Raw genomic sequence first — 19,187 nt, 5'->3', positions numbered from 1 at the left:
CCCTCTGGTTATTCCTCTCAGGCGCCATCCTGGGAGACCCAGCCACACACAGGTACCAGGAGAGATAGTTCTTTATGCATTAAAGAGCAAAAGAATATAATCCAATGTCCCTCTCTTCTCCCACCTGCAGAAGCCAGATGCCCCTCTAATACCCAAATAAGAAATATTTAAGCCCACAGTCCCTGCTGGTCCCTGCTGGTCACCTCTGGCTGTCTTAAACCTGGCATTGTCCCATCTTTCCCTAATCACTTTACTGAAACTCTGGGCACTGCTCATGGGTTGACTTTCACAGAGAGCTGAGGCTTGGCAGTCACATTTGGCAAGGTCTCCCAAAGGCTGGGGTAGCAGAAGGAGCATGCAGGCAAAGGCCTTGGAGCAAAGGGTTCCACAGGGTCTGCAGGAGACTCTGTCTGCTGAGCAACAACCCCGACCCAGCCTGCACCCTGTCACAGCAGCCAGCCCCTTCCCCCCTGCTGGCATGTTCTTCACATGTACTCGCCCCACTGGGAAGCCAGATCCAGAGAGCAGGGAAGGATCCAGGCGCCCCCAGAGAGGTTCAGCTGCAAAGATGACAGCCCATTACATTATTATGATGGGTAGGTGGGATCTTCCAGGACCCAGATTCCTCCACTCCAAACTAGCATGCTAGCTTCATCTTTGAAGAAGAAACAGACTTGAAATGAGACTGGGGATGAGGGGCCAGCAGGGGCAGATTGTGCAGGACCTTGAAGGCACACAGAAGCTGTGGGCCACCCAGAGGCCAATGCTAAGCCGCTGGGAGTCACCGCCACTGCTCACCAAGCTCTTGCCACATTGGCGTCCTTTCAGTTCATACAAGAGGCCGAGGTCTTTCCTGCCTTCAGCTCTTTCCACATAGTTTCCTCTGCCCCCTCTGCTCTTGCCCCCACACCTCACTTTGTGAACTTCTATTTATCCTTCAGATCTCACCTTAAAGGTCACTTCCTCAGAAAGGCAGTCCTTGACTCCCTCCCATCTAAACTGCACCCACCGCATCGTTTTTCTTCTTAATCATCACGGTAACATGTCTGTCTAGTTGCTTAATATCTGTCTGTCCTGCTAGGAGAGTTCTACAGGGTAAGGGACGCAGTAGTGGACACAAGGGATGTTGTGGTTGCCCAGGTGAAACAGGACAGTGGCTTGGACCAGGATGATGGCAGTGGGGAGGAAGACACGTGAACTCTTCGGACTTAAGGACTGGTGAGGGTTAGCCAAACCAAGGTGCATGGAGCAGGGGCCTGGGAAGAAGAAAAATGCACCAGAGACTGGAGCTTTCCTGAAGACCAGAAGGGAATTCTTAATGGCTAGGACATATCAATATTCAAGTGATAGATTTTTTAACTGCAAAATGTCTTAGAATCGAGATGTCACATTCCACGTACAAGATGGACCTTGGTTCTCAGACAAGGAAATCCAAACCAAAGAGGAGTAAAGTGACCGGCACGTAGTCACACAGGCAGGGGTGGGGCTGCAGGCCAGTCGGCCCAGTGACTCCAAAGGTGCTGCTCTTATGCACTGCACTGGAGAGATGCCCAAACAAAACACTGTAGGCCGAGTGAAGGTTATAGGAACTTGAAACCCTGAGAGTCTAAATCAGAAGTTAAAGGAGTGGAAACTCCCAGGCTAAGCTAACCTAAGCCTAACCTAAACCTGGATGCTGTCCAGCTGGTGAGGAGGAAGTATGGGCCAAGGGAGGGCCCCACCCTAGCAGAACCTGGCACCTTGGCCAGCAGGTCAACAGGGTCTTTTGTTGGCTGCACAGGGGTGCACACAGCTTCTTGTTAGTAAATGTAGGGCCAGAGGTTCAATCTTGCTTATGTCTCCTTGTTCTGTCTTCAGTGCTTGCTCCTAATCCACCCATCGGGAGGCATTGGTTCTCTAGCATCTGAGACCTCCCTCTACTTTTGTCTATCCAGACTCCGTGGGGAAACTGAAGGCATTCACCCCATTGGTGCCCCCTTTTCCTTCACGAGTCTCTTCATCCAGTTTACTGCTTCAGTCCCGACAGTGCTGGAGTGGGCCTAGCAGTCACCTCCTCCTGTAAGCAGCCTTAGGGCCCCTGCTGGTCACTCAAGTGACTAGGCATTGGCACACAGACTCCACTCTTGCTCTCCCGGTTGCAGTCCATCATTGAGCTCTAGGTACTCATTCAATTCTGGTGTGATGACTGGTGCCTTTGGGGAGTGCTGTGCCTCTTTGGTATAGTAGCCTCCAGAATTCCTCACTGGGCCCTCTCACCTTCTAGAGTTTTGGCATCAGCTGTGGCCAAGCAGTGTGGGCTACCTAGCTGAGGCTCCCCTGGTGTCCTGCTATCTCAGCACTGAAAAGCCTGCCCTACAGAAGGTTCTAGCATCACTGTCCTGCTTCTTATACAAAATATGGCCAGCCATTGCTGGTCCCAGGAGGTACCTGAGGGCCTGGGAACATCTGTGTGCCCAGGCAGGACCCCCTTATAATCATTCCTCTGGATTCGGAGTGAGAAGTGAAAGGGAAGGCATCTTAGGGCCAGGAACGGGGGTTCACTCTTTCTGAACTCCCATGGGGTGAGCTCTCCTAGACCACTGGGGTTCAAGGGCCTACTTAGGCTTCAAGCATGTCTAAGATGTGCCCAGACTGCCCTGAGCTGAGGTAGGCTGGGGAGCAGATTTCCAAGAAAATAAGCCTGCCCTGTGCACCTGGAAGCAGGAGGGACTAGCATGACTAATCACCTACGATGACCAGTAGAATACAAGAATTTGTATATGTTGCTCATCTGCTATGTGTCACATGGTGGGATTTGGCAGGGGCTACAAATAGGAATTAGTGCTAGCCACCTACTGCATGTATTAATATATTAAGTGTATTATAAGTGGAACTATGAGAATGTTAGGGAAACACCCGAGGTTTGGTCCAGGTCCTGCTGCTCACCACACGGAAAGCCAATCACTGAGAAGACAAGTATTGCCAAGGAAGAAGGCTTTAATCAGGTGCTGCAGCCAAGGAGATGAGAGCTCAGCCTCAAATCTATCTCCCTGACTAAAACTAGGGGTTTATGTTACCAGGGAAGAAATGTAACAATGTGTAAGAAAACAAGGACTACAGAGGGGCAAGGAGGCATCTGGTGCAGTGATCTGGTGAGTTTCAGTTCTCTGATACTTTTTTTAAAGGTCCTTTCCTGAGGAAGGAACTCAGATAAAACTAATACAAGTTTCAAGCTTTAACAGCAGAAGGATCAATTTCTATGTTCCTCCAAAAGAACAGTCTGTGGGAGTCTTGGGCCAGTTTCCGTGCTCACTTTCTATTTGTCAATTGCTCAATCATGAGGAATCTGGCTGTCGATCTTTCTGGCTGCTTCATGCTGAGGAGGGGTGTCATAGGCAGCTCCATACCATGAGTGACCATGTGGCCACTGAGGAATCAAAGATTAAGCTAATATAGGGTTTTCTTCTGAAACACAATCTTTCTGTCTCCAGTCTGCCACTTCCACCAAAGACGAATCACAGCAGGACCAATCTACCTGCAAGATAGGCTTCGGTCCCATATGCTTGACCTGATTATCTACACAAAGTGCAGCAAGAATCATTGCCAACATAAGCTCTCCAAAATTGGCTTTGCTGGAACCTATCATAAGGCCATTTCAGTCAAAGCACTGGGAAAATAACCAGTTCCTCCAAGTGTGTCCCATTACAAAAGAAAACAGGTTCTTATTAAATGTATGAAAAGAAACACATTGCCATGAATTAAGAATATTCGGCTGGGCACGGTGGCTCATGCCTGTAATCCTGGCACTTTGGGAGGCCAAGGCAGGCAGATGACGAGGTCAGGAGATCGAGACCATTCTGGCTAACATGGTGAAACCCCGTCTCTACTAAAAATACAAAAAAATTAGCTGGGTGTGGTGGCAGGCGCCTGTAGTCCCAGCTACTCGGGAGGCTGAGGCAGGAGAATGGCATGAACCCAGGAGGCAGAGCTTGCAGTGAGCCGAGATCACACCACTGCAGTCCAGCCTGGGTGACAGAGTGAGACTCTGTCTCAAAAAAAAAAAAAAAGTGCAAAGAAAGCCGAGCACAGTGGCTCACGCCTGTAGTCCCAGCACTTTGGGAGGCAGAGGCAGGTGGATCATGAGGTCAGGAGATCGAGACCATCCTGGCTAACATGGTGAAACCCCATCTCTACTAAAAATTTTTTTAAAAAAATCAGCCGGGCATGGTGGTGGGCCCCTGTAGTCCCAGCTACTTGGGAGGCTGAGGCAGGAGAATGGTGTGAACCCAGGAGGCAGAGCTTGCAGTGAGCCGAGATCGCGCCACTGCACTCCAGCCTGGGCAACAGAGCAAGACTCCATCTCAAGGACAAAAAAAAAAAAAAAGAATATTCACAAATAGTTTCCATATTCTGGAGAAATTAGGCAGCGAGAGAAACATGTTTCAAATTCTGCTTACAAAAGTATACTCAATACACTTAAAGTATATTTCAAGGATATAAATAACTCAAAAGAAAAAAATTCTCCAGACTCTGAAAAACAAAAGGAATCGGCAATATTTCAAACAACAAAAGCCATTAAAAAATTATTTCAGTCCCTTATTAGTTCAGTCCATGCAATCAACTCCTGCTCTGCCTCATATTGGGATATGAACACATTAGCCTTTCAATAAGGGCCCTGAAAGTTTTCTTTCTAATCCAATGGCACAGTCTCCAAAGTTATCAGAAACCTGCTTTCAAGAGTGCAGTGTGGCACCATCTTGGTTCACTGCAACCTCCACCTCCTGGGTTCAAGAGATTCTCGTGTCTCAGCCTCCCAAGTAGCTGGGAGGCATACAACACCACACCCACCTAATTTTTGTATTTTTAGTACAGACAGGGTTTTGCCATGTTGGCCAGTGTGGTCTTGAACTCCTGGCCTCAAGTGATCCACTACTTCAGTCTCCCAAAGTGCTGAGATTACAGGCATGAGCCCTCATGCCTGGTCCCAATTTTCTATTAAAGAGCAGATCAATACTCCAAGACAACCCTGTCATTCCAAAACATGGGCCCAGACGCTGGCCTTGCATCACTGTCCTGAGGATTTGACTGGAATCAATGCTGAAAATTTATTGGGTTGGTGCCTTCTTGAGGCTCAAGAGTCAAAGCCCTGTAACTTAACAGCACAAACATTAATTAATAGGATATTTATACTACAGAAAGTCCTGTCGTTTTCTCTAACATGTTACAAATTAAAACACTGTGATTTGGTGTTTAGGAATAACTGCCTGCAGTATTTCAAACCAGGGTATTAAAGTAGTTAGGTTACTCATTGCATATGTCTAATTGCTAGTATTCTAGTGACAGAACTGTGACCCAAAGTATCAAAAATGTGATAAGCCCTATGCCAAACTTATCAAACTAAGACAACTTTTTCCTCTATCATTGAAATATGGTAAATGCAAATATCAGTTTTGGAAATTCAATATGAGAAATAATCTCCTTTCACTTAAATACTGAGAGGTGAAGCTGGCTGGGCTTCTGGGTCGGGTGGGGACTTGGAGAACTTTTCTGTCTAGCTAGAGGATTGTAAACACACCAATCAGCGCTCTGTGTCTAGCTAAAGGTTTGTAAATGCACCCATCAGCACTCTGTAAAAATGTACCAATCAGCACTCTGTCAAAACACACCAATCAGTGTTTGTGTCTAGCTAAAGGTTTGTAAATGCACCAATCAGCACTCTGTAAAAATGGACCAATCAGTGCTCTGTAAAATGGACCGATCAGCAGGATGTGGGTGGGGCCAAATAAGAGAATAAATGCTGGCCACCCGAGCCAGCAGTGGCAACCCGCTTGGGTCCCGTTCTGTACTGTGGAAACTATGTTCTTTCACTCTTCACAATAAATTGCTGCTGCTCACTCTTTGGGTCCGCACTACCTTTAAGCGCTGTAACACTCACTGCAAAGGTCTGCGGCTTCACTCCTGAAGTCAGGGAGATCACGAACCCACTGGGAGGAACAAACAACTCCAGACGCACCACCTTTAAGAGCTGTAACACTCACTGCAAAGGTCTGCGGCTTCACTCCTGAAGTCAGCGAGACAACAAACCCACCAGAAGGAAGAAACAACTCTGGACATGCCACCTTTAAGAGGTGTAATGCTCACTGCGAAGGTCTGCAGCTTCACTCCTGAAGTCAAGCGAGAACACGAACCCACCAGAAGAAAGAAACTCTGGACACATCTGAATATTGGAAGGAACAAACTCCAGACACACCATCTTTAAGAACTGTAGGCCAGGTGTGGTGGCTCATGCCTGTAATACCAGCACTTTGGGAGGCCGAGGCAGGCGGATCATGAGGTCAGGAGATTGAGACCATCCTGGCTAACACAGTGAAACTCTATCTCTACTAAAAATACAAGAAATTAGCCAGGCGTGGTGGTGGGTGCCTGTGGTCCCAGCTGCTCGGGAGGCTGAGGCAGGAGAATGGCGTGAACCCGGGAGGCAGAGCTTGTAGTGAGCTGAGATTGCACCACTGCACTCCAGCCTGGGCAACAGAGCGAGATTCCATCAAAAAACAAAAACAAAAAAAAAAACAAAACAAAAAAAAACAGAACTGTAACACTCACCGCGGGGGTCCGTGGCTTCATTCTTGAAGTCAGTGAGACCAAGAACCCACCGGAAGGAACCAATTCTGGACACAATACTATACAACAAAACAAGGACAAAGTAAGAACAAGTACAAAACAATTTCTTTTCAGCTATTTTAAAAGCACATCATCACACTTCCAAGACTGGTTTCCAGACACAGTACTGACAACTGATTAGGTAACTTTTACTGCCAAAATCTTCAAACCAGTGCAACACTTGCACATATTTTGTTTTCAAGTTACACACATGAAGGTCAATCAGTGATAAACTACTTGAGATAAAAAAAATCACTAGAAAATATCACCTTTTTTTATTACTACTTAATCCAAGTGAATGTCACTTTAAATTCATTTGAGAGAAATTCTAATCAATATAATTTCCTTAAGGACAAGGCCAATCTTTCCTGAACATTAAAACTTTGTATCCATATCACAGTTTTTCTTCATTAAAGGAAATGATCTGAAATCAACCCAAACTATTGATTCAGTTGACTTGCCCTGGAAACAAACACCATGCAAACAGTTCCACTCTTATCCACCTCTCCAAACAACAAAATATATAATGTACTATTTCTGTTCAGAACTTAAAAAAATAAGTCTTTTGTTTTTTAGCTCTAGATCATCAGAGGCAAGCAAAACCAACCAAATTCCAAATGGCTGGTGTGCTCCATCAATTCCTGCAGGCCCAACAAAGGTAGCCTAGGAATTCCAGATAAACAGAACAAATGATGACTTCCTAGAAATGCACAGAAAACAAAATAACTATTCACAGAACAAAATAAAAGCCTTCCGCTAGAAACTAAAAACCATACATTGTTTTATATATATATACATACACAAGCAAAACGCAAAGCAGAACAAACAGCAAACAAATGAAAATTAGAAGCAAAAACAAACAGGAAACCAACCCCAACCTTTCCTCAACTTAGTCTACCCTGGAGGCTACCATGCTATCCAGAGCCCCAAAAAATAAAAAACACGTGATGAATATTTTATTCCTCATACACAATTCAATATCCTTAAGTCCACCAATATCACCATACATCCTGTGAAATCAAGAAATTCACTCTAGGCACATGACCAGTAAGTACTCTAGCACCAGCACTATTCATGCAAAACAGCAAACCTAGTGTGAAGCAATGCGGGCAGGTATGTGAGATTTGGTGCAACACTAAATCTGGCTTCATGCTTAACTGTATTAAAAAAGAATTGCCAAACTGCTAATGTATTTCTGTGCAATATTTATTATTTTACCTTCATCAAGATGAAGAGCTTTAACTATGAAAATGTTAAGTACTATGAAAATGTTAAGTAACCAAATTTCTCCAATTCTCTACCAGGTTTTAAAGAACATTTTATTATCTAAATTTCTTCAACTTATTTTTATTATTTTTTTTTTGAGAGAGAGAGTCTCGCTCTTGTCACCCAGGCTGGAGTGCAATGGTGCAATCTCAGCTCACTGCAACCTCCACCTCCCGGGTTCAAGCAATTCTCCTGCCTCAGCCTCCTGAGTAGCTGGGATTACAGGCACTCACCACCACGCCTGGCTAATTTTTGTATTTTTAGTAGAGACAGGGTTTCACCATGTTGGCCAGGCTGGTCTCAAACTCCTAACCTCAGGTGATCCACCCATGTCAGCCTCCCAAAGAGCTGGGATTACAGGCATGAGCCACTGCACCCAGCCAAAACTTTTTCAACTTCCTATTTTTCTCTGCATGTGCAGAGAAACAAGAAAAACTACATACAACTTACACAGACTATGCACAACATGCCTGGGCTTTCCATCCAGTCCCAGATTTTTTTCTTCTTGTTTTTACTTTAAATAACCAGTCATTTTACTCCAACACAAAAAATTCACCACACAAGATCCTTTCTCATACAAAATTATTATCTTTTCTTTACAATCTTCTTTGCCAAAAATACATCTTCATATCCATGACTTTATTCACACCTCTCTCCCTTACTTACTGGTTCCTTACTACTTTGTTTCATAAATAATCATTTTCAAGTCCATAATTTGAATTAACTTTACTTTTAGATAACTTCTGAATTAGACATAATTATTCTTTTTCTCACTAATAGCACATTTGTGGCACATTTTATAGACATAATTATATATTAACTATAATTCTTATCCTTGGTAACCTTAAATTTTAGTGAAACCCTAAGAAGCAATAAATCCTGAACTATCAGATATGAGCATTTTATAGCTGAGAACCATTCCACAATTTCTAGAAACATATTTCCCCATATCATAACCCTTTCTTAACTGGAAATGACCCAGATGTCAATGAGCATCAAAAATAATTTTAAGATTTAAAATTACACAAAAAGTTTACCTAAAACATTTATCCCATTTACATGTACTGAATTCTTTCATTTTTAACAGTTTATCTAGATTACTTCTGAAAACAGTTATTAAACACCATCATTTAAAGTTGGTTATTTCCTTGTTAACCAGTTTTTTTCTTTTTTCTTTTTCTTCCTTTTTTTTTTTTTTTTTTTTTTTTGTTTGTTTGAGATGGAGTCTCACCCTGTCACCCAGGCTGGAGTGCAGTGGTGCAGTCTCAACTCACTGCAACCTCTGCCTCCTGGGTTCAAGCAATTCTCCTGCCTCAGCTTCCCAAGTAGCTGGGATTACAGACATGCACCAGCGCACCCAGCTAATTTGTATTTTTAGTAGAGATGGGATTTCACCACATTGGCCAGGCTGGTCTCAAACTCCTGACCTCAAGTGATCTGCCTGCTTCAGCCTCCCAAAGTGCTGGGATTACAGGCATGAGCCACCACACCCAGCCTAACCAGTTTTTTCATAGCCAGTGAACTTCAGATGCTCACTTAAGAGCCTCCAAGTTAAGGGCCGGGCACGGTGGCTCACGCCTGTAATCCCAGCACTTTGGGAGTCCGAGGCGGGTGGATCACGAGATCAGGAAATCGAGACCATCCTGGCTAACACAGTGAAACTCCATCTCTACTAAAAATACAAAAAATTACCCGAGCATGGTGGTGGGCGCCTGTGATCCCAGCTACTCGGGAGGCTGAGGCAGGAGAATGGTGTGAACCCGGGAGGCAGAGCTTGCAGTGAGCCGAGATCACGCCACTGCACTCCAGCCTGGGCGACAGAGCGAGACTCTGTCTCAAAAAAAAAAAAAAAAAAAAAAGCCTGCAAGTTAAAAACATAGGTATTTTAACTAATAACTCAGAAATTCAGCTGTTTTCATTAAACCAACAACATTCATTAGTCTTACTTACCAAAAAATTTGCACAAAGATCATTTGGTTTGGGCTGGGTTTACAGTTTTATAACCTTCTATGCCAAACTCTGACGCCTCAAACTATGTAACAGAGACAAATATAAAATCCAGACAGAAATGTATGCTGACAATTCTGAAGACATTTATATTTTCATTTTACCAATAATTTTAAAACCAGTGTGTTTAGTAAAGATTTACTTAAGTCATGTGAACTTGAAAATTGCTTAGACTTATTTGCTTAATTTATGAGTTCTCTTATAAGCCAACACAACATATAACAGTAAGTGTACATACAAATAAACACATCTAGGTATGTAGACACATACGCAAGCGAAAATCCAATAGCTTATACCTTGGAACTTTACCCATGCCATAGCAATACAAACTCACTGGCTTTACATGGTTACACTTTGTTTGCCCTGATAAGTAATCCAACAAAGGCTATGAGCCAAAATTTTGGGTAAAGCAGTTTTCATGGCAGTTTGATTTTTAAGGGCCAAACCTCCCCAGACTCCAAAGAACACTGGGGCTAAACAGCACCAAAGGAAAACATTACATATTAACTAGGCCCGACTCTGCTTAAAACAGCAGAACAAAAGCCTGGATACATGCAACTCCATCCCACGTTCCCATTCAACAGCAAACTCCAGATTCCAAACAATTTTGGGGCCAAAGAGTATTGCAAAAGATTACCAAATTAAATTCTAATTCCTCATGCCTATATCAAATACACACAATCACCAGAACACTATCCAACTACTGCAGCAACAGACAAGCCCTTAGTGTCCAAACTGAAAAGTCAGGGTGCTTCCTCTCTCTTCTGTGTTTGGGCTTGATCAACCAGCAAATGGGAATTCCTTAAGGAATTTCCCAAATTGAGAGGAGCTGACCCCGCCATCTGCTACCCAAAAAAGACGCTCACTTGCCGGGACATAACACACAAGTACAAACAAGTCCCCAAGAGTGTCCATACTGAAACAGTCATGGTGCTTCCCTCTCGGTCAGTTGGGCTTGTTCTGTCTACAAATGGAAATTCCTTTAAAAATTTCCCAGATTGAGAGGAGCAGATCCTGCTGTCTGGACCCACAAAGGACACTCACCTATCTAGGTGCCTAGCTTGAGTCGGAGGCTCTGTCTAATCAACTATAGCTGCAGTGGTGGGTCAGAAAACATAATCTGGTCGTTGGGATTCTTCCTTGCAGTGAGGATGGTCATGGTGAATGGGACCAATACTCCAAAAGATGTCTATCTCAGGGAACTATCACTCACTGAGAAGGGAGTGGGTGCCTGGAGGCATTGGAAGCCTGTAGGTGCTATGCCTTATGCCCATTGTTCCCTGAGACTGTCCTCAGGAGGGCAAGAACAGTGCCTCTCCACTTAACACTATATCTCCAGCACCCCCACAACACCTGGTCCACAGGAGGGATACGATCAGTGGATGCTGAATGGATTCATTCTTTTTTTTTTTTTTTTGAGACGTAGTCTTGCTCTGTTGCCCAGGCTGGAGTGCAGTGGCTCGATCTCAGCTTACTGCAACCTCCACCTCCTGGGTTCAAGCGATTATCCCGTCTCAGCCGCCTGAGTAGCTGGGATTACAGGCATGTGCCACCACAGCTGGCAAATTTTTTATATTTTTATTAGAGATGAGGTTTCACCATGTTGTCCGGGCTGGTCTTGAACTCCTGACCTCAAGTGATCTGCCCACCTCAGCCTCCCAAAGTGCTGGGATTATAGCTGTGAGCCACCGTGCCCGGCCTAATTATATTATTTAATCCCCTTACAACTATATAAACTAAGTTCTGTCATCCCCATCTTACAAATGAAAGAGACTGAGACACAAGGAGGTTAAGCAATTTTTCTCCGGTTACACAGCTAGAGCTGGGGCTTGAACCTTCAAGATCAATCTAGCTCCAAATCCAGTGTTCTTTCCACTATTCATTTATTCATTCAACAAACATTTATTGAGCACGTACTCTATGCCAGTCCTATTCCAGGAGGTAGGGATAGGACAGTAAACACACACAAATCTTTCCTTCATAAAGCTTACAATCTAGGAGACAACATTTCAGATTGATAAGACAGATATATAGCATGTCAGAGTGATAGTGCTGAGGAGAAACATAAGGAAATAAAACACAAGGGCAGGGGATAGGAAGTACTGGGAGGTTGCAATTTGAGACGAGGTGGCCAAGAGGTCTCCCTGAGAAGATGCCATTTGAGAACATTCCTGAAGGAGGGAGGGAGGGAGGGAGCCATGTGGGTCAGAAGCATTCCAGGCAGATGGAGCTGCCGGTGCAGAGGCTCTGAGGCAATAGGAATGAAGCCAGAGAGGGCCTTATGGCGGTGGGAGGACTCTGTTCCTCTGAGGAAGGCGGGCCGCTGGAGGGACTCTGCACCTCCTAACTGAATCACTCGGGCCACTGGGTTGAGAACAGCCTGTGGTGGGAACATGGCAGAAGCTGGGAGACAGCCCCACAGCCTCTGTGTTCTCCCCGCAGTACTCCCATTCACCACCTTCTTGTGGATCTGCGGGTGGTTCGTCCGCACCTTCCGCTTTGTGCCCGCGGCCACCTCCTCCTCCTGACCTTCACCGTCACCAATCTGAATTACCCCAACAACCTCTGCTTTGGGGACAGAGTTCAACAGCCCTGTGAAGAGCCTGCCTTTCCACTTGACTCCAAGTTACTTGATAAGACCCAGAACTAGAATAGAGACTTGCCCAATCAATGTTTAAACCAATGAAGCTTTTAGGTGTTGTTTCTCCCATCCAAAAATTTCCCTTCAAACCCCTAAGGGAAGGGGTAAAGGAAGGAAAATCTCATGGGTCCCCCGCTGCAGCTCTGCCTGGGACAGCTGGCCCATGGGTCTGGCTGGGACTGGACCTGGGGACCAGGGTGGGTAAATAAATGTCAGATGTGTGCAAGAGGAATCTGCAGCCAGCAAGCCCTGTTGGGCCCCTGGCTCCCCTGCTCCTCTGAGTCAAGCCCCTTTATTATAAAGGGGATACCTTTATAATGCTTTGCAAATTGGCAGGATGAACACCTGCAATGCCACACCACTGTCTCCCCACCCCACTCCGCCCAACCATCCTCCTGATCCAACCTGCACTGACCTTTTTCTGAGGGAAAGGACATCTAAAGCCATGCCATCCAGTAAGGACACAGCCACATGACAGATGTGGTGCCTGGGCATTTGCAGTGTGGCTGGGATAAATGAGATGCTCTGTAAGTATAAAATAATACCTACCAGATTTTCAAGACTTTTGGTTCACGCCTGTAATCTCAGCACTTTGGGAAGCCAAGGCAGGAGGATCGCTTGAACCCAGGAGTTTGAGAACAGCCTGGACAACATAGCGAGACCCCCATCTCTATTTTTAAAAATAAAAATAAAATACCTTGTACAAAATAAAACTGTAAAATAGCTCATCAATAACATATATAAAAATGTGTTTTGGAATTAAAATGTATTAATTTAAATGTATTAATCTCATGGGTTTCTTTTTCATTTTTGAATGCAGCTATTAGAAAAGTTTAAATTATATATGTAGCTCACGCTATATTTCTTTTTTCTTCCCCGTGCCCCACCCCCCAGCCCCCAGACAGAGCCTTGCTCTGTCACCCAGGTTGGAGTGCGATGGCACAATCTCGCCTCACTGAACTCTGCCTCCCAAGTTCAAGCAATTTTCCTGCCTCAGCCTCCTGAGTAGCTGGGATTACAGGGGCCTGCCACCATGCCTGGCTAATTTTTGTATTTTTAGTAGAGACGAGGTTTCACCACGTTGGCCAGGCTGGTCTTGAACTCCTGACCTCGTGATCCGCCCACCTCAGCCTCCCAAAGTGCTGGGATTACAGGCGTGAGCCACCATGCCCGGCAGCTCAGGCTATATTTCTAGCGGACAGGGCTGTTCTAGAATTATGACTGGCCTCCAGTCATCTCCGCAGAACAAAGCAAAGAGATGCGAAAGCAGGTTGAGCACCATTATTTTGTGAACTGATAATAATAAGATAAGGGTGATCTTGTTTTTCTTTTCTAGTTCATACACATCAGGAGGAGAAAGCAAGAGACATCACAGGGGCTGATCCAGGAGATGAGGGACAGCCTACAACAGCTCCAGCCAGCCTGCCCTTCACCAGTCCGGAGGGTGGTGTGTGCGTGGTGCCAGATTTGCCTATTAGAAGCTCCCACCGTGTCCCTATTAAACTTTAGAACCCTCCATGGGTCACTTACACAGCCCAAGTGTCTCACTATGGGCCTTCAAGACCCTGAACAGCCTGAGCCAAACTTGTCTTTCCAGCTTCCTCTCACATGCTTCCTGCTCAAAACCCCCACAGCTGTCAGTTCATGCTATCGTTTAGTCTGCTAATCAATCATTCAACAAATATGTATTGATTACATCCTACATACTAGCTACTGAGGTCATGATGATTAGCAAAAGAGGCACTGTCCGTCTGCTTGCTGGGGACCACACATCTAGCAGGGAATGACAGGTAAATACATAATAGACAATTAAGCATATTGCAGTAAGAGTAGTTGTTGGGGAAGCACAGGGGCCATGGGTGCACCAAAGAGGCACCTCTAAACCAGCCTGCAAGTCAGGGAAGGCTTCCTGGAGGAGGTGGCATCTCAGTTGAAGAATGCAAGTTGCCCAGACTGAGGCTGGGGAGTGGCAAATATCCCAGGCAAGGGAGAACTCTTGAGTTCAAAAACTGGAAGGGCAGAGAGGAGGGCAGGGTGCCAGTGGCAAATGACTGGCCTGGTGTATATGGCAGGGGCTTTATGAGCCTTGTGAAGGAGTGTGGCATTTCTTCTGAAGTGTTTATTCTGGGAGTTCCTGTCTCCTGCCTGAAAGGCCTTCACCCCTCCTCCCTGTTCACTCAAATCCTGCTTCCCCAGTAGGATCCAGTCTGTGGGGCAAGCCAGGCATTTGAGGGAGAATGAGCACGGGGCTTTTGGAGGCTGCAGCCTAGGGCCAAGGGATGGAGGTACTGGGGCTGTGTTTGGGGGTCCGCTGATGTTGGAATTTGGGGCTAAAGCTGGGTTTGAGGTTGGCGTTGGGTTTGGGGGCTGGATTCAGGAACAGGAGTCGAGGTTCGGGCTGAGCGTGAGGTTGGGATCTAGGACCTTAGTCCAGAATTTGAGTTGGAGTTAGGAGTTGGGGGCTGAGGTTTCTAGCCAGATTAGGGGTTGGATTTGGAGTTGGGACTGGAATTGAATTTGGAAATGGGGCTGGGGGTTGGGGCTGAGATGTGACGCAGGAGCTGGGGCAGGGGTGGAAGCTGGGAGTTCTAGCTAGGGTTTGCAGCTGCAGCTGGAGTTAGGGGTTGGTTCTGAAGCTGGAGCTAAAGCTAAATCGGGGTCGGAGCTGTGGAATGGGTTGGCGCCCAGGCTCTGGGGCAGATAGACGACATTCCTCCTGCTGCCCAGGTCTGCGAATTGTGTTCCGAGCCCTAACTGCAGCGGACAGAAGCCCCTCCCTTCACAGGAATGCCTCAGCCCAGCAGAAGGAGCAGTGCCACGTCAGCCAATCGGCTCAGGCCCTGCCCTGGAAACGACACCTGTTCATCCTCCTCCCGGCAGGCTCACCTGAGTGCAGGTTAGGCAGGTGAAGTGTCTCCCCGGAAACCAAGCTAGAGTGCCCCACCTGCTCGGCCCTGCCTTCTCGGATCGGATCCAGCACATCCAGGCTTCTCGTGAGTTCCCCCATTGTCCCCCAACGCCCCACCGCCCCCATGTTCTCCCACCTGCTTCTCCCCTGAGAACCTCCACCCCGCCCCCAGCCTGGCACCCGTTGTCTCAGCACACCTGTGCAAGCATTTTCAGACCAACGAAGTCACAGCCCAGGGGAATGCTGGGACTGACTCCACGGCCACGCCCACCTCCCCCACTTCCTTGAGAGCATCGGCACCAGCCCCCGCCCACCTCGGGGGTAGGGGTCAGCCTCTGCAGAGGAGTCTCCGGGAGGACAGATACCTCGTCAGGATGTAACCTGTGCACGGCCACATAGTAATATTCCCAGAATGACCCAGGACCTACGTCTTCTGCCCTGTCCTGCCTTGGAGGGGTAACATCGTTTTCCTGTATTCAAAAAGCACGCTTTGAGCATCTATGCAGGCTCTAGGCCCCACTGGAATTCTGAAACGAAGATGTCAGGTGACTCATCCCCACCCTTCAAGATAAATGTTATTGTCTTCACTTTTCAGACAAGGAGACTGAGGCTCTAAGAGACGAACCATTCAGGCTTCCTGGCCCCTCCCCCAGACCCCTCTCCTGGGCTCTGCAGGGCTCTGGGCTGACTAACCCACACCCACACTTAGCACAGGCACTGGCCTGCTTGCTTCTGTCTCTGTCTTCTGCTGCAGACTGGGGCTCCTTGAGGGCAGGGACCTCATGTGCTTTATTTTTGCCCAATGTGAGACATGCTTTCCTCTGGAGGACAGGTTAAATCAGCAGCCACTGTTGTTAGGTGCCTGGCCATGTTCCTACCGGTGGGAAGGACTGGAGCTGGGGTTCAAATCCAGAGCCCTCCTTTTTCTTTTGCTCCACTTTAGAGAAATCGTGGAGGAGGATGGCATGGGGGAATGGCGAGTGTGGAGAAGAGCAAGGGGAGCAGAAAGACCAGTGAGGAGGTGGAGGCGGGAGCCAAGGATACGAGAGCAGGGAACTGGCTAGAGAAATGTTTAGAGGTGGAGCCTCGGGGACAGGACGTGGATTAGATACAGCAGAGGGAGGAGGAGCTGGCTGAGAGGGCAGTGATGCCATGCCTGAAGTGAGGAACGCAGAAGGAACAGGTTGGAGTAAGACAACGAGCTTGGGTTGGGACCTGTTGCATCACAGGGACATCAAGGTGACAATTGACTCAGGACGGAGATGTAGGTTGGAGAGAGGAATTTGGGAACTGGCAGCTTATATTACCAAACTCATGGCTGTGAGATTGGATGGGATGTTAGGGGAGGGAGGGTGTTAGGGGTCTGGTCCTAACCCACAGAGAAGGAGGAGACACAGCCCTAAAAGAGAAGTGTCAAGGTCAGTCAGGCTTCTGGTTCCAGAAGGGTTAAGTCATAAGCGCCCCCTCCATCCCCACAGCTCCTCCCGAGGAACCAGTGGTGACAGCTGAGGCCATGTGAGTAGGATCCTGAATGAGGCTTTATCTCTGGCTGTTCGTCCCATCGTCCACCGTGGCACCAGCTCCCTCAGCCAGCCGGGATGGGACCAGCGACTGAGAGAGCCAGAGGCAGAGAGGTCAGGGCCTGGGTGAGGGGATTCCCTGGAGGGTTTTAGGGGGTACCCTATGGGCAGGGTACTCCCCTGGGGTCATTGGAGAGCCATTCCCAAGGGACAGTACTGCAGAGGGGGCTATCCCAGGGGAGATTCGGGGGAACACTGGGGTGGATTCTCAGGGATCATCCCCAAGGCTCCCAGGTGGGACCGTGAGGGACAGGTGGGCTGGGAAGGTAAGACTGTGATCCTTCCCCTACAGGTGAGGGTGACCATATCCTGGACTGTGAGAGGAATGGGACTCTGGGCCTGTAGCTGCCAAGCAGGTGGCAGGTGCTCCAGGCTGTGATCTGCACCCTCTGACCCCTGACATTGACCTCCTACCCTGACCCCTGCCTGACCAAGCCATGTCTGAACAGGAGGCTCAAGCCCCAGGGGGCCGGGGGCTGCCCCCGGACATGCTGGCAGAGCAGGTGGAGCTGTGGTGGTCCCAGCAGCCGCGGCGCTCGGCGCTCTGCTTCGTCGTGGCCGTGGGCCTCGTGGCAGGCTGTGGCGCGGGCGGCGTGGCACTGCTGTCAACCACCAGCAGCCGCTCAGGTGAATGGCGGCTAGCAACGGGCACTGTGCTCTGTTTGCTGGCTCTGCTGGTTCTGGTGAAACAGCTGATGAGCTCGGCTGTGCAGGACATGAACTGCATCCGCCAGGCCCACCATGTGGCCCTGCTGCGCAGTGGTGGAGGGGCCGACGCCCTCGTGGTGCTGCTCAGTGGCCTCGTGCTGCTGGTCACCGGCCTGACCCTGGCCGGGCTGGCCGCCGCCCCTGCCCCTGCTCGGCCGCTGGCCGCCATGCTGTCTGTGGGCATTGCTCTGGCTGCCTTGGGCTCGCTTTTGCTGCTGGGCCTGCTGCTGTATCAAGTGGGTGTGAGCGGACACTGCCCCTCCATCTGTATGGCCACTCCCTCCACCCACAGTGGCCATGGCGGCCATGGCAGCATCTTCAGCATCTCAGGACAGTTGTCTGCTGGCCGGCGTCACGAGACCACATCCAGCATTGCCAGCCTCATCTGACGGAGCCAGAGCCGCCCTTCTTCCCACACCGGCCTCAGCGTCCCCAGAGCCGAGCCAGGGTGTGAGTGCATGTGAACGTTGAGTACACATGAGTGCGTGTATGCCCCCAGGCTGGGTCAGCTCTTCTGTGGATTGCATGGCGTGTGATTAAAAGCCCATGTGTTCCCACACATCCACATCATGGGAAGGTTAATGTGTGCCTCCTTGGAACTGGGTGTTGGTGTCCATGGAACTTCCTCTCTATATCTCAGGTCAGTAGGCGCAGAAACGCCTCATGATGAAGATTCTTGAGCCCCATTTCCAAAACCCCTCACATCCAATCCTGTGCTGTAACATCCATCAAGGATTTCCATAGGGGTAACTGGTGCCCACCCAAGACTGCACCAGTGCCTGCTCATTGAGGAGAGTAACTGCTGGCCAGGCAGAAAGAATATGGGCTCTGCAATGAGACAGACCTGGAGGGGACTCTCCCGTTGAGCACTAGCAGCTGGAGGAGTTGGGAGTTCATGGCTATCATGGTTGTGTTAATCGATTGTGGGGATGAAATGTCATTGTGTATGGAAGGCGGGGCTCATGGCTGATTGGCAATAAAGTGGCGGCTGCCGTTGTCATTGTCTCCATCTCAGGATCTCACCTCAGAGACCCTTCCTCCCCTACCCCAAGCCCCGCCCCATCCAAAGCAAACTCCTCACTCCTATCTCAGCCTCATAAACCGTGCCTTGAGGGTCTCCTCAGTCAGGCCTGTGGTTTCTCCTCTTAGGTAGGGAGAGGACGGAGTGGATGCCAGCCTTGGGAAGGTGGTCGGTTTCCAGTCCCAGGGAGAGGTGAGGGACCTGAGTCCTTCGCATTTGCTCACATGCTAGTTCAATATGAGGCCTTAAGTGTTTGGTGTTATCAGCTGGTTTCTCTGGCAACTGCACCTCCCTTCGGTTGTGCCTCTTCAGCGGATTCCCTGAGGGTGGTTGGGAGGCTACAGCTCCCTGCCCCACCTCTGAAACCAGAACATCCCTCGTCTGGGCAGTGGCTGCACCAGCTGGCCTGCTCTAGGT

General features: G+C 48.2%; 1 protein-coding gene across 5 annotated transcripts; it reads left to right on the top strand.

Annotated features, from left to right (window-relative positions):
* The first annotated feature begins 14,722 nt into the window (after positions 1 to 14,722).
* Positions 14,723 to 18,758, top strand: TMEM125 (transmembrane protein 125). 5 transcript variants are annotated; one of them, XM_009455587.5, is made up of 4 exons: positions 14,723 to 14,838; positions 15,281 to 15,546; positions 16,940 to 17,095; positions 17,334 to 18,758. In XM_009455587.5, the coding sequence occupies exon 4, from the start codon at positions 17,479 to 17,481 to the stop codon at positions 18,136 to 18,138; it is 660 nt and encodes a 219-aa protein (XP_009453862.1). In that variant the 5' UTR covers positions 14,723 to 14,838; positions 15,281 to 15,546; positions 16,940 to 17,095; positions 17,334 to 17,478; the 3' UTR covers positions 18,139 to 18,758. The 5 variants fall into 5 exon arrangements, with proteins under 5 accessions (XP_009453862.1, XP_001173246.1, XP_063637863.1 ...); XM_001173246.7 differs by having other exon boundaries at positions 14,725 to 14,838; positions 15,434 to 15,546; XM_063781793.1 differs by lacking the exons at positions 14,723 to 14,838; positions 15,281 to 15,546 and adding exons at positions 15,782 to 16,006; positions 16,405 to 16,650.
* Positions 18,759 to 19,187: the final 429 nt, after the last annotated feature.

Source organism: Pan troglodytes, chromosome 1, assembly GCF_028858775.2.
Source record: "Pan troglodytes isolate AG18354 chromosome 1, NHGRI_mPanTro3-v2.0_pri, whole genome shotgun sequence".
Classification (NCBI taxonomy): domain Eukaryota; kingdom Metazoa; phylum Chordata; class Mammalia; order Primates; family Hominidae; genus Pan; species Pan troglodytes.
The sequence above is the reverse complement of the archived record's forward strand: the minus strand, read 5'-3'. Positions and strand labels throughout refer to the sequence as shown.